General features: G+C 50.0%; 2 protein-coding genes across 3 annotated transcripts in view; both read right to left on the reverse strand.

Moving 5' to 3' along the window:
• LOC8052087 (phosphotriesterase-related protein) overlaps positions 1-9,231 on the reverse strand; it is a 38,757-nt gene extending 29,526 nt beyond the window's left edge. The window contains exons 1-2 of one of the 2 annotated variants that reach the window (XM_029976336.3): positions 9,006-9,231; positions 7,313-7,478 (exon numbers count right to left, since the gene is read on the reverse strand). In XM_029976336.3, the coding sequence (XP_029832196.2) occupies positions 7,313-7,478; positions 9,006-9,036 (197 nt within the window). In that variant the 5' untranslated portion in view covers positions 9,037-9,231. The remainder of the gene's footprint in view (positions 1-7,312; positions 7,479-9,005) is intronic. The other variant, XM_029976337.3, reaches the window with a different exon arrangement.
• Positions 9,232-10,661: 1,430 nt separating this feature from the next.
• LOC8052086 (mesencephalic astrocyte-derived neurotrophic factor homolog) lies at positions 10,662-13,905 on the reverse strand. The gene is made up of 4 exons (XM_002435690.5): positions 13,612-13,905; positions 12,310-12,434; positions 11,807-11,948; positions 10,662-11,028 (listed from the first exon to the last, which is right to left on the reverse strand). Exons 1-4 carry the CDS (start codon positions 13,715-13,717, stop codon positions 10,862-10,864), a joined length of 540 nt encoding a protein of 179 aa, XP_002435735.2. The 5' UTR covers positions 13,718-13,905; the 3' UTR covers positions 10,662-10,861.
• Between the last annotated feature and the right edge of the window lie 247 nt (positions 13,906-14,152).

A 14,152-nucleotide genomic window follows, 5' to 3' on the forward strand; every position in this document is an offset into this window, starting at 1 on the left:
AAGTAACGTGGCAATTACAAAATTACTTGAAAAAGTAACGGGTTATTTCCGAAGTCTGGTCCAAGGTCAGCGCGCCCAGGAGAGCGCGCGCGCTGACCGGCGACGAAAAGTACGCAGCAGACGAAATAAGGGAGCGGCGAGCAGCTTGCATGCTTTCGCATTCACAACTCATAAGAAGTGCTTAAATGTACTTCGAACCTTTTTTCTTTCTTTCTTTAGTGCGCAGCTTTGTCAATTTGTTTATGAGTTAAAAACTAACCATGGATGCCATGTACAAATTGATGCCATATTTCTTGACCTTTCAAAGGCATTTGGACCGTGTTCCCCATCAGGGGTTTTCCCAGGAATTGAAATAAGGGGGGGCCTAAATATTAAGGGGGGGGGGGGGGTTAGGGGGGGCATTGAAAATAGAGGAGTCGTGAATTAAGGGAGTGCCTTCGGAAAATTAAGGGGGCAGTACACCCCCGTAAGGGTGGGGACGGGGGGGATGACTGTTCCCCATCAACGCCGTTTAAATTATCATCCAGATCCCCTCGTATTTTCTTGGATTAGTAGTTTTCGTGCGTCCAGTGTGCAATACGTAGTCATTAACGGTTATGAATCAAACCTAATTGTCCCTCAGGAGCACCACAGGGTCACAGGGTTCCGTTCTTGGACCGCTGCTTTTTTTTTTTTTTTTTTGGGGGGGGGGGGGGGGGGGTGCTGAGGGGCTTTGGGCACTAGGCGTCCCAACACGTGAGGGGGTGCCATCTCTGGCAGCACCCCCCCCCCTCCCCCCCCCCCCCCCCCCCCCGCTCTACTGGTTGGTTGCGATTTCGGAGAGTGCCGCATGGCTTAAATATGCCACTGAATAACGAACTTCCAAGAGACATCTCCTGACAGAACACATCTATTCGCAGACGACTGCGTCATTTATAACACCATCACATCTGAAAACTATGATTTCAAGCTTCGAGGTGAACTCAGAAATTAACGACTGGTGAAAAAAAATGGCTGATGTCACTATACCGAGGTGGAAACTAATCCAGTTCACTCATGAAATGTATGTGATTAGCCTTTCAATACACAAATGACAAGGACGTGATTGAAGCTGTTTCAGTGTCTTGGCGCAAGACCCTAACGCCTAACCTTTCATGGAAACCTCACCTCGAAGTCACTGCTGCGGAGGTCTTCCAGACCCTCGGATTCATCGGACGTAATTATGTCCGAAAGGTGGTCTACGAAACCTAAATAAGGCCAAAATTAAAACCCGCTTCCGCCATCTGAATACCTCTGGAGTCAGCCCAAACCAAGCTGCCCGATTTATCCTATCATCGTATATAAGGACTCGGCTGCGAACCTCCGACGAGAACGGACGTCTTCTCCGGGCTCCGCAAACCCCGGAGAACTGTACGTGATCGTAGTATAAACATCGCCCCGCTCCGTCGGCCCGCCGCAGCACGCCCGCCGAGAGGCGGGTAGAGTCGGCCCTCCGAGGAAAAAATGTCGACTCCCGCGCTCCCATTACGCGGCTACGACCCTGAGGCGATGGCGTGGGCTTCGGTTCCCACCACCGATGACGCAAGCCCGACGGTTTTTCCGGAAATTCGGAGTCAAGCTTTACTTCAGGCGGCTGCACGCCGCTTACAGGACAAAGCCGAGATGGCGACGCCCGGCGACACCATGGCCCCCGGCTCGTCGGTCGGAAAAGTGAATGCTCCCGCGACACGCGCCACGGGAAGCAAGGGCAAGGCGTTCACGAAGTGGAAGCCGCGCCCAATGCCCAAACCCGATCCCGAAGACTACGTTATAGTCCTCAAACCCCGAGAACGTGTTTCTCTTCACGAGGTGCTCACGGAAACCGGCTACGGAACCGCCATCTCGGCGTACCTCGGACCGGAACGGGCCCGCGCCATCTCCGTTCTGCCCTCGCGAGACCAAAACATCATCATCGTGCATACCCCGGACATCGAGGCGGCCGACCGGCTCATCGGGGATTTCGCAGTCAACACTGAGAAGGACTCAATCCCGCTTCAGGGTTATTTGAGACAGGACGGCGGCAACACATGCCACGGAGTGATCGTGGTCCGTAACACGGACACCACCGAAACCCTTCAACACCGAGTGTGCTGGCGCGCCGGTACCATTGTGGAAATCCGAAAATTCGGCACATCCAACAAGGCACGCATCACCTTCGCGGGTAAAGAGAAGCCCCGTTACGTGCATTATGACAACATGGTCGTCTCTGTGCAAAACTATTACAAAACTATCCCGGCCTGCGGCCAGTGTGGGGCCGTCGGGCATCGCGCGGATGCATGCCCAAACCTGCAGCCGAACACGTGTGGACTCTGCGGACTCCAAGCTCCGCTAGTGGAGGGGGTGCGGGCCCCTCATAACTGTGTTCCCCGGTGTTCTGTGTGCGGTGGCGCCCATGCCACCAACTCTCGCGACTGTGCGGCGAAATTCCGCACACCCAAGATGGCCGCCCAGACGGGAGGAAAAAAGAATATGGCGCCCAAGAAGAAAAGCCGCCATCTTGGGCCTCCCGGCGACCAGTCTCGCCGAGAAACCTCTAACACCACGAAGCCAGCGCCACCTACCGGAGGTGCTGGAAAGCGACCGTCGACGGAGTCGCCACCACACGGCGGCCTGGAGAAACGAGCGGCGGAGAAGCGTGGCAAGACCGGGTCCTGGGTCGACGCCGTCAAAAACGGAAATCAGGTGAGCGGTTCGGGTAGGGCTGGCTCCTCCTCCCCACTTCTCACTCCCCCCCCAAGGGCGCGCAGCGCCGAGCAAGATCAAATAGCAGCCCTCAGGGCCCAAAACGAGAAGCTGCTGAAGAAAATTAACGAATTGGAATCCAAAATGAACCAGCGTCCTCCTCCCCCCTCCCCCCCCGCGGCTGAGGAAATGGAGAGTGAGCTCGTGGCGCCGAACGCAGCGTCAAGTGCGGCGGCCGCATTTGAGGCCCGTTTCGAGGCCCGCTTCGCGGCGATTGACGCCCGATTCACCGCCTTTGAAAACCGAATCCCAATGATGGTCAACACCATCTCCAAATTGCAAGAGACAATCCCCGCGATGATTGCCCAACAAATTGCGCACTCCCTGCGCCCCTCGCGCAGGCCCGGCGGTCCCTACAGGGACGTATCCGGCCGCCCTCTCAAACCTAGACGCGCCCCAGATGTAGACGATGACGACAGCTGCTCGCTCTCCGGTTTGGAGGACGCCCCCCTCCCCGCGAGTGCTGGCTCCGGAGCAGCGTCACTACCATCCCTCCTTAGCCTAACTCACCATGGCGAGCAGCCCTAAGATCAGGCGCTCCCCAAGAACCAATTCGGCCACCCCCGTCAAAATTGTCCAGTGGAATTGCCGGGGCTTCCGCTCCCGCGCAAAGCGGGCGAATCTCCGACTTTTCCTTTCAACTCTCGACTCGCTTCCTGCGGTGGTTGCTCTCCAGGAGCCAGGGAGCGGCGCCACTCTTACAAACTACATCACCTTCCAGCAGGACCCCTCTTCCTGCGTCTGTGTGCATAAAAATTATACGGCAAATCTAGTCGACTTGGAACTTCAAACTGAATATTCGTATGTGATGGTGACACTCCTTCCGCTCAAGAAACAAGATGCACCCCTCCACATACTCAATATCTACTGTTCCCCCAGACTCAAAAATGTAACGTTCGCAGCACTCTTTAGCCGCGCTCTAAAGGCTGCGGGCAGGGACTCCCTCGTGATTGTGGGCGATTTCAACGCCCCTAGTACGCTCTGGGGGTACGTTCGTGAGGAGAAGCGGGGACGCAAGCTAGCGGAACTTGCGTCCACCCTGGGCCTGACTCTCCACACCGACCCTGCGTATCCAACGCGAGTGGGTAACTCTGTGACCCGGGATACGTGTCCGGATCTTACCTTTACGAAAAACATTAGACACGCAGAGTGGGCCAACACCGAGGAAACCCTTGGTAGTGACCACTGCCTTATCAATATCACCATAAGGACTAAACCATTGGCAAGACCCCACGCACAAGGTCGACTCCCCGACTGGAATAAGTTCCGGCAAAGCTACATCAATTCGGCCTCCATCAACGAACAAGGATACCACGCGTGGGCACAAGGATTGGTTACACACCTCCGTTCGACGGAAACCCATATTCAACTCTCGGAGGCAACGCCGGAGGTGGACAACCACCTTCTGCGCCTCTGGGAGGCGCGGCACAGCCTCGTCCGCAGATGGCGCCGCCAAAAACATAATAGAAAGCTCAAAATTCGTATCGCCGAGCTCACCCAGCGAACGGCAGAGTACGCGGTCCAACTCGCCGACTCGAACTGGGTGGACCGCTGTAACACGGCGGCCAGACAAATGTCTAGCCGGAGCCCGTGGCGCCTCTTCCGCGCCCTAATTGACCCGACTCAAACCCGCGCCGAAACACAAAAACATCTCCAACGAGCTATTCATAGCTTCGATGGAGATACCTCAAAATTAGCTTGCACACTACGCGACCAATACCTTTGCACCCAACAGGACCCCCGAGGGCCTGCGTACTCGTATGCGGGTTCAGAGAACGCGGAGCTGGATCAGCCTTTCCAGCTGCACGACCTGAAGGCGGCCCTAGCTAAAATGAAACGAGGAACGGCACCGGGCCGGGACATGATAACTGTGAAACTGCTTGCCAATCTTCCCGACCCCGCCTATGCAACCCTCCTCGTTTTCATCAACTCTATTTGGCTTGGTGAGACACCCATCCCACTCGAATGGAAGACCGCCCTGGTAACCTTCATTCCGAAAGCCGGCAAAGCCATAAACACAGACAGCCTCCGCCCCATCTCCCTGACGTCTTGTGCGGGAAAGCTGATGGAGACCATGGTGCGGGACAGGCTGTCTGGGTTTCTGGAAAACCAAAATGTATTCGCAGACACCATGTTCGGTTTCCGCCAGCACCGGTCCGCGCAGGATGTTCTGCTTCAGCTCGACCGAGAAATTCTCAACCCTGTCGAATGCCCCCTCAACGATAAGGCAGTACTCGCCCTAGACTTGCAGGGGGCTTTCGACAACGTCACACACGAAATTATCCTACACCATCTTTCGGATCGACAATCTTTTATCCGAATAGAAGACGAAGAACACGGCCCCTATCAACTGGGAACGAGAGGAACACCACAGGGCGCGGTCCTCTCGCCGTTACTTTTCAATCTGGCCATGATGAAACTTCCGGCTCAACTGGCGAAAGTCGAAGGCGTCCAGCATGCGTTGTACGCCGACGACATAACCATTTGGGCCAAACACGGGTCGGTGGGAGACATTGAGGCCAACCTGCAGCAAGCGGCGGAGATCGTGGACGCCTACGCCCGCCGCTGCGGCCTTCAATGTTCCACGTCCAAATCCGAATTTGTGCACATTCGCCCGTCGCCTAAGTGCACCACCAAAATGGAATTATCCCTGGCCAGCGGCCCGATACCCGAACACGATGAGATTAGAGTGCTTGGTCTCTTTATCCACAAACATCGGCGGGTTGATACAACACTGGCTAAACTGCGCAAGGTGGGGGACCAGGTGGGCCGAATGGTCCGCCGTGTTTCCAACAAACGCGGGGGGTTACGGTGCAAAGACGCCTTGCGGCTGGCGCACGCGTTCGTGACCAGTCGAGTCCTCTACTCGACTCCTTACCTCCACCTGCGCAAGTTTGACGAGACCGCCCTTGAGGTGCTTCTTAGAAAGATGTACAAGCGTGCCCTCGATCTCCCGATGAACACGTCCAACCAGCGCCTCATGGGCCTGGGGATGGTAAACACTTTCGCGGAGCTCCAGGAGGCACACTTGACCAATCAATATACAAGACTTTCAAAGACGTCGTCGGGACGCCACCTATTAGCCCGACTACACATCCATCACCTAACACTGACAGAAGAGCGCGTACGCATCCCCGAAGTCTGGAGATGCGCCCTGCACGTGCGCCCTCTTCCAGCCAACATGACACGTGACGACCACAGTGGCAGGCGCCTTGCGCGGGCGGAGGCACTGGCCCGCCACTATGGGTCCAAACCCGGAATCTTCTATGTGGACGCCTCCGGCCCTCACCATGGGGGGAGGTACACGGCTGCAGTCGTCCACCAAAACGTCCTGGTGAACGGCCTTACGTTCAGAGCTAAAGACATAACACATGCGGAGGAGATCGCCATCGCTCTAGCCGCCGCAGACCAGGACTCGAGAGTCATCATCACCGACTCGAGAGGGGCCTGCAGAAATATTGAACAGGGGTACATTCCTCTCTTTGCGTATCGCATCCTTAAAGATAGTGACTACCTCGGGGCCCCCGCGTCTCGAACGATCGTCTGGGCTCCTGCTCACATGGGCCTCGAAGGCAACGAAACGGCAGACGCCGCCGCCCGCGCGCTCACTCTCCGGGCAACGCCTTCAGACCCTTCCGAAATGGATCCCGAACCCAATCCAGCCCTCACTTTTCGAGAAATTACTCAATTATACCAATTCGGCCACGCAATTTATCCTAAGCCCTGTAAGGGCCTAACAAAGGCAGAGGAACGCACACTCCTCCGTCTCTACACCAAAACCCTGCTGTGCCCGGCAGTTTTAAAACACTTTGATCCTGCTTATACAGGAAAATGCCCGCACTGTGCGGAGAAGTCTTCGGACATCTTCCACATGGTGTGGGCATGCCAATCAACCCCGAACCTCGTCCCAAAACCCAACCCCACCCGGGAGGACTGGGAGGCAGCCCTGCTCGACTGCTCCGACCTGGAGGGCCAGAAGGCCCTGGTTGACCGAGCCCGAACCGCGGCAATCGCCAATGGGCTCCTGTACTGAGGAGTCCACCTAGTGCTTGTGAGAGATGGCCCCCTCCGGGCCACCTCAAACTACCTCCCTCATGATATACCTTTAATAAAGTTTTTCATACATACATACTAGTATTTCTTCTCTAGAAAGTCAACTTAGACTTCCTCCCTTTCAAACCCGGAGGGAGCTATGTTGCGGTTGCCTTCTTCCCGAAATTGACTTCCATAGACCAGAGCCAAAAAGCGCACTCCTCTAACTCCAATAGAATGCCATTCCGCCTGTATAACTATCGTCCAATATATCGAACCTCCGGTAAAACTAATGCGTTCGAACGAATCACTCCCTTCCTCATGCCATCGCTGAATGGAACGAGCTGTCATTTTTCATAGTTAGCGTCACTGGTGCAGCAAAATATTATAATCTTGTACTAGCCCATTTAAATTGAGTATGTGTATAACTTCTGCATTTATTTTTGTGCATATTTCGTTACTGTTCTGTGTCACTATTGTAAAGTTCCACGTGACTCAATAGCAGAAAGTCCAGACTCACGGGAACTGTCTTATCCACCAGAGGTTCTCGAGCGTGAACGGACAAGCACTCATGGCGGCATGGTGAACTTGGGGCTGACTGACAAACACCCGATCGTCCAGGGTGTCAGAAAGGTGCTCGTGGGTCAGGACAGTGCCCAGGGCGGAGGGCTCCACGGGACCAAGCACTGGAACGGGTCGCACGGATACGCATTTGGCGTCGCTTCCTTTGGTCGGCACGCACAGGCGACAGCAATGCCACCTAGGAGACAAGGCCTTGCACATTACGTCATCGTTAGTGGATCCCGCACCCGCCCCAAGCGGGGAACACGCTGAAGAGTCGACTAGAGACGCCATAAAGCGACAGACGCGTCCGTCTTGGCGTTGCCGAGCGTCGCGCATCGTTGTGAGACGCTGCAAGATGCGCTTGCGGCGATGCCGACGCAAAATAGGCGGCGCTGCATGGGTCCACTTTTGGGGGCAAAGCTTCAGGCCTTCTCTCCTTCTCTACCCTTTCCAAAATTTCGAAATGAAGCATAGATTACATTCAAAATTATGAAGATTATACAAAATATAAAAGATTACACAAAATTACATTGAACAATGTAATTTTTTTGTTGAAATTCATTGCACGAATTAAAATTCGAACGATTCGCTATACACTGTTCTAGTATATCCATATAAAAAAAATTAAGATTTTATTTTTTACAGAGTATTGCGACTCGCAAGTCATTGTGGAACGAACAGGAGTGGATTTTGCAGAGATTACGCAATGCAACACAAAAGTGAAAAGAGAGCAAGCTGAACTGGTTCCAGTTTATACTGGTTTATTGCGCACATTCCCAGCAGCAACTGGTCACGTGGGCATGCGATAAACCAGTTGAACTGAAGTCCCTGCAGCAATAATTAGTACCAATTGCAACAGGGCATAACTTGGCAGAGGACGAAAGCTATCAGTTAATCAGATCGGCACGAAGCGCAAAACAGTTTCCCACACGAGGAGTGCACGCCGACGATAAATTTTCGCGTGTCTCGCTCTGATCAGTTTGTGTCAGCTACCAAAAAACAATGTCTTATCCTTATTATTTGTCTTGCTTTCCGGTATTTTTTTTTTCCCACAGTGATTTTGTTTTTACGTTGACACAACCTGACCGGAACTTCTTTCGCGGGAAATTCGAAAAGTACACATTTCAGCGTTGGAGGCCGATTGGTTGCTCTTGTCTGTGACATGGTAGATGAAAACAGTGCCACGTCCTAGTTTCGTTTTGTTTTTACATTAATGTTTCAGGTGCAGCTGGTTCTTTGGGCAGCAGTAGTTAACAGAAAGCACTGGATGACGAACACCTGCTTTACGATCAGGGAAACGTTCATTCACCTGACTGCGGGCATAAGTTCAAGAGAAAACAATGATGCACACATGTGCGGAGCACACATACAACGCCATATCTATAATATACAGATTAACATAAAGAACATAACGGGATTGTTTACACATTAGGTCGTTGGTTCTGTTCACTTGTGTAAACTATTCTGAAATCAGGATAAACGCAGAAACTGCTGTCTTTGAAAGAGCTTGGCAGACGCGCGCAAGACACAGTGAGGATCAAATCATACAAGCTAATAATGTGGATTAAAAAAAAAAAAAAAAAGAAGCGATATACCAACGCAATGGGGCTCCCAATTGGGCAACTCGGGACGATGAAGTTAGCTCTTACCGGTGACAACTTTTCCTTTCGGCAGTTCCATTGTTTTTCGGGGTCGCTGATCCGTCGACAAGACCCTCAGCAGAAGGGCGTAATTTTATAACGACAGAGAAAACAGACGTTGCTTCGGGGCTCGACGAGTTCCACGGGCGTTGGCTACACTTGTAAAGATAGCGCGCCGCCTCAAAAACAAAACAAAAACGCGCCTCGCCAGAAACAGAACAAAAACTAGAATAGTGCACGTTGCTTGCTGACCTTCCAAAAGTCGCTAGATCTGGACATTTGCTGTCACGTAAACGCATACTTTTTTTTTTCTACTCTATATTAACGTCTTAAAATTAAACAGGATTGAGTTAAGCGGCTAAAGTACTATAGCTAAAATACAGTGACTCATTTCCGTGTTTCCTGGATTGATGAACAAATGTACAGAGTGCGATTGAGAAAACGAAACCCTCTACGCATCGTAGTATGGTATGAGCTGGTAGCGGTGGTGATAAATTTGAGTCTGACAATATGCCTAGATCAAAAAGATAAGAAAAACAAAATATCTACGGGGTGTCTCCCCCGAAAATTACTATTATTTCTTTTTTACTGCAAAATTAAACTACGCATTGCCGAACGCTCATTTTCCGCCCAAAGAAAGCGCCGAACCGATATCTTATCTACAAGTTATTCGATTTTCTAAAAATTCCAATGGGAAAGTGGTGGCTGACGGAGCTATCGAATACATGAAGCTCTATGGAAAAACACAACTTTTGATTAAAATGTCCGTTCAGGCTGAAACTTTGGTATCTGGTTCGAACCTCTAGACCCTGTAAATAGTTTTGGGGGATACCCTCCACTACATGTGCCGGCCGACATCCACTTATGGATAATATTTGTCCAACGAGGGAAGAAGGGGGTGCCTCCCAAGTAGCACACTTAGTTCTGCGAATAACCTTAGGATATGTCCTTGGGATGTCTTAACGTTCTGGGATGTTCTATGAACGTCCAGGACATCCTAAAACTTCAGGGCATCCTAAGGACACGACAGAACTAAGTCCTTTATGCGAGAGAAAAATACTTGAGCCAGCAAGAAAAAAAAGAAGAAAAAGAAGCACAGGGCACATCTACTTCAAAGACGTGTTCTGACTTTATTTTCTCTACTTAGCCAGTTTTTTTTATTCACTTATATGCATTTGACAGGCACCCACAATTCCTTTTTTTTTTTATTTCACCATGCCCAAGTGGAGGTTAGCTGGCAGAAAAATATTCTTCCATTTAATTTTTTTTATTATAAGTATTATGTCTTACCCATTCTGTCACTATCACTAGCTGCGCTGCACATTCAAAAATATATTCAGTTTTCTGAAATTCGTTAATGCAGGCAAAAACATTTTATCAGTTAGAGACCAAACGATGGAAGAGATAGAAATTAAAGATATGAATTCGAACATCTTGAGGAACACGCAAACTGAGAAAAAGTGTGAAGGGCACATGAAGGAACAAGGCACTAAGCTGGACTATTTGGAAAATCGAAAACATGGCGGTCTTTGCTTAGGCAAATAAATCTCTTGAAATCTTAGTCTTTCTTCAAACTGTGCTTCAGTGCTCCAACGTAACAATCAAGCAGTCATATTAGTGAGAAGCCTTTCCAACTCTGAGCAACAGATGACACAGACATCAGCATTGTGTGTGCATAAACAAAGAGACATTTTAATGGATGCTTTGTACATGACTCTCAATAGAAAGTTGATAAATTAGGACCCCCTCCCCCCTTTCCCCAAGGAACGCATGACGCAATGTGGCGAAAAGGCTGTGGCAGGGCTGTACAGGGTGGCTGAGTTGTGACAAAGAGCTGGCGGTGCACTGTGGGCGTCTCCCACCCATCAAAGTTCCTCGCGCATGTGCACCGTCTTCAACTCTTCTATCCTCTTCACAAAGTCCGTCTTCTCTACGCAGCCCTCGCAGCGTTCGTCCCAGTCGCTCAGGATCTTCTTCAGGTCCTTGACCTTCAGCTTCTTCAGGTTCACTGTTTTGAGGTCGATGACCTTCGCTGTTGGGGGCAAAGGAGAAAAAGAGGGGTAAAATGACCAGGATTGTCTACTAGGCCCAAAGAAGGCAGAAAAAACAAGTCAAATACCATAATGTCCAGAGAGATCCCTCACCCCTGAAAGATAGCCCATCCCTATTTTGTTCTAAAAACACCGAAAAATAGCCCATTCCTACTAATTAAAGGGCTTTGTCCAATGTGACCTTGGTAGGAATGGTGGTACCTAGCCATGGCGGAAAATAAGCGAACATTGCTGATTGGGAAGAACAGACCTCTCTGGTTCATCGCCCCTCCCTAAGATCACAAGTTTCGCAGGTAACAAAATCTTAAACTAGCATTTTTTTAACATTTTTTTTTTTTATCACACACTGAAAGTTAGCTTAATCCTTATTTTCACCCAATTTGCTTTCGATTTTAGATGAGCTATATCTCTTGGGATTTTACGGTAGGCAATTTAAGAAATAAACCTCCAAGAGCAATGGGCTTCATATCTCGCTGAAGACTCAAAACTCCTAGTCTCAGAATGATGGTAACACTGAACTTCATTTCAAGGAGGCCAAGTGCTCAAGGGTTTCTTCAATGTGTCAGTTTGTGGGCAACTGCTTTTAGTTGATCAGTGCTCCCAAAGAACCTTCCAGACAAGACCTTTGAGACACTTCATCGAGATAAGTCTCACTCTCTTCACCATAGAAACAAGGCAGCTGGAGCTGCCACGGGACAATCTCATGCCCGACGAGCAGGATTGACAAGACTGAAGAAAACAATGGGGGCCGGTACTTACGGTACTTAAGGTCACAGATCTGCGAATCCTTGGCAACAAGCTTCTCGCAGACTTTGAGTGCAGGCATCCCCCAGCTGAATGGCTTTGTCAGTTCGTTCACAATCTTCGTGGCAGACTCTTCCAGACCACCGACGTAGTAACACTGCAGAAAGGAACCGACGCAACTTGGAACACATAGCGAAAATTTCATCCACCCTCATTGATGCCTCTGTCTTTTGCACAAGAAAGTGAACAATGAGAACCGACATAGTTCTTATGGCTTTAAAATGACCACACTTTGTAGAGTCAACCTCACTTCCTTTAGTTTTGCCTTGTTCACCACTTTCGCTGCATTCGCTACTAGAAATCCAACCTCAGCAAATACTTGCCCAACAGACTTTCATGAAAAGCTACAGAGTTTTAGTATGAAATGCCTTAGGACAGCTGCTTGTCTTTGCATGACATTTCAATCAAGTGCAGCTGCCTGACTTGTCCTGTGACAACACATGAGCTGAGCAACTTACGAAGCGGTGCTCAGGCCCTTTGGACGTCTTGCAGAACTCCAGGAAGCCAGCCTCAACGGAGCCCTCGTTAGACCGCTCCTCAACCTCCAACCTGTCATGGAGCTTCTTCAATGCTCCAACACACACTGCAAATGAAACGGTTTTTGGTCATTGATAACAAAGCCTTACTCCACCGCAGACATCAACTGTTAATACGTTGCAGTTGAAGTGTGAAAATCAAATCAGTCCTGCAGCTGGATTACGGAACTGGTCCCAGCAGTATCCAGTCACGACCAATTCCAAAATCTATCTGCAAGTGGACTGCTTTCCTAACCCACTTCAAGGATATGTGATACTGGGTACGGCCGTAAGGACCAACACATTTGGCATACCTTGCAAAATTTGAATTCTAAATATACATAGCTGAAATTTGACTTGAGAACATCAAGAAGCTTCATGCCTATATTTTTCAGAGCTCAAGTCAGAGACGGGAAAATATTAAAAACAGAGCAAAAACGGCAGCAGAGGATTTTTTATGCCCTATACCGAGTGTTCATCGTCTATACACTGGTTTGTGGGCTTGTCCCAGGTGGTCATTGTTCATATATTTCGTTAAAAGTATTGATTATCGCGATTATCTTGCTCATCGCCAGCCTCTGCTATGCACAGCACAGTTCGTCGGCTTTTTTTGCAGGGGCTGTGGTGACGTCAGAACGCCGAGCTCTGATTGAATAGTGGGTAGACCTCAGAGCAAGCTGTCTTGAGACCCAGAGCTCGGCGTTCTACGTCACCACAACCCCTGCAAAAAAAGCAAACAAACTTGCGCTCCGCCTCGGTTTTAAGCGGTTTTGCGCTTTATTTTCACTACCCCAGAAATGAGGATTTCACTACCCCAGAAATGAGCGCTAAAAAAATAGAAAACACTTTTGGCGAAATTACGTTCGCGTGCCCAATTTCAGGCACGTACGATCAGGAATTTGAATTTTGCAAGGCGTGCTGTACTCAAATACCGCAATCCACGATTTTTGGATTGGGGACACGATCCTACTGCGCATGCGTGGAAACGTCAGTTTTCTAGTCCGATGGCTGAGTCAGCATATTTCATGCTCTCCGATCACGTCTGTAGGGATCGCGACTTCTAGCTGAGAAAGCATCAGGGTAAATCTAACAAGCCCGTGTCGCATCGTTCGCCTGTTGTCAGACGTGGCGGGGTCGTCTGCGAGTTGGTCGTCTGCTTTAAAATCAGTGCGAAATATCTCGGATGAGGAAGGACCCACCGCGAACTAGTACGCAATTGAAAAAAAAAAAAAAAAAATGACTCACCTTCACAATCGCCTTCTTTCAGAGTTTTGGAGTCCGCGACGAGAAACACTGCCAGCAGAGACAACGTGTAGAGAAGAATTGCGGGGTAGTGAACCGTCGACGGCATCTTTACCGGTCCTTGCTGCGCCTTGGCTGACCGGGTGTAACAAAGTTGCACGAGCAGTGACTTGCGCGAGGTAGTGCCGTTTTAAATCGCTAAAGCGACGTGTCCTTAGTCGGCAAACAGGGAAGACAACGGGGGAATGTACCGTATGAATGAAAATTCGACACGTCTGCGTAGACGCCACCTACCGAGGGCCGGTAAGAGATCTGGCCGCTCCTGATTGGTTGTTTCAGTGACCAACCAAATCCTGAATGACTGGTTGAAACTGGTTGAAACAAGACGAATTCTCTGCAGAAATTAGTTAGCTTATTTACCACGCGAACGCTAGAGTACATACTAAACTTTATTAAACCTTCACAAAACAATATTTCGCAAAGCACAATAAAATAATTGGTTTCGCATTTTTTCTTAATTATATAAAGAAAATTTATATTCGTT

Source organism: Ixodes scapularis, unplaced genomic scaffold, assembly GCF_016920785.2.
Source record: "Ixodes scapularis isolate PalLabHiFi unplaced genomic scaffold, ASM1692078v2 PGA_scaffold8__174_contigs__length_109621045, whole genome shotgun sequence".
NCBI lineage: Eukaryota > Metazoa > Arthropoda > Arachnida > Ixodida > Ixodidae > Ixodes > Ixodes scapularis.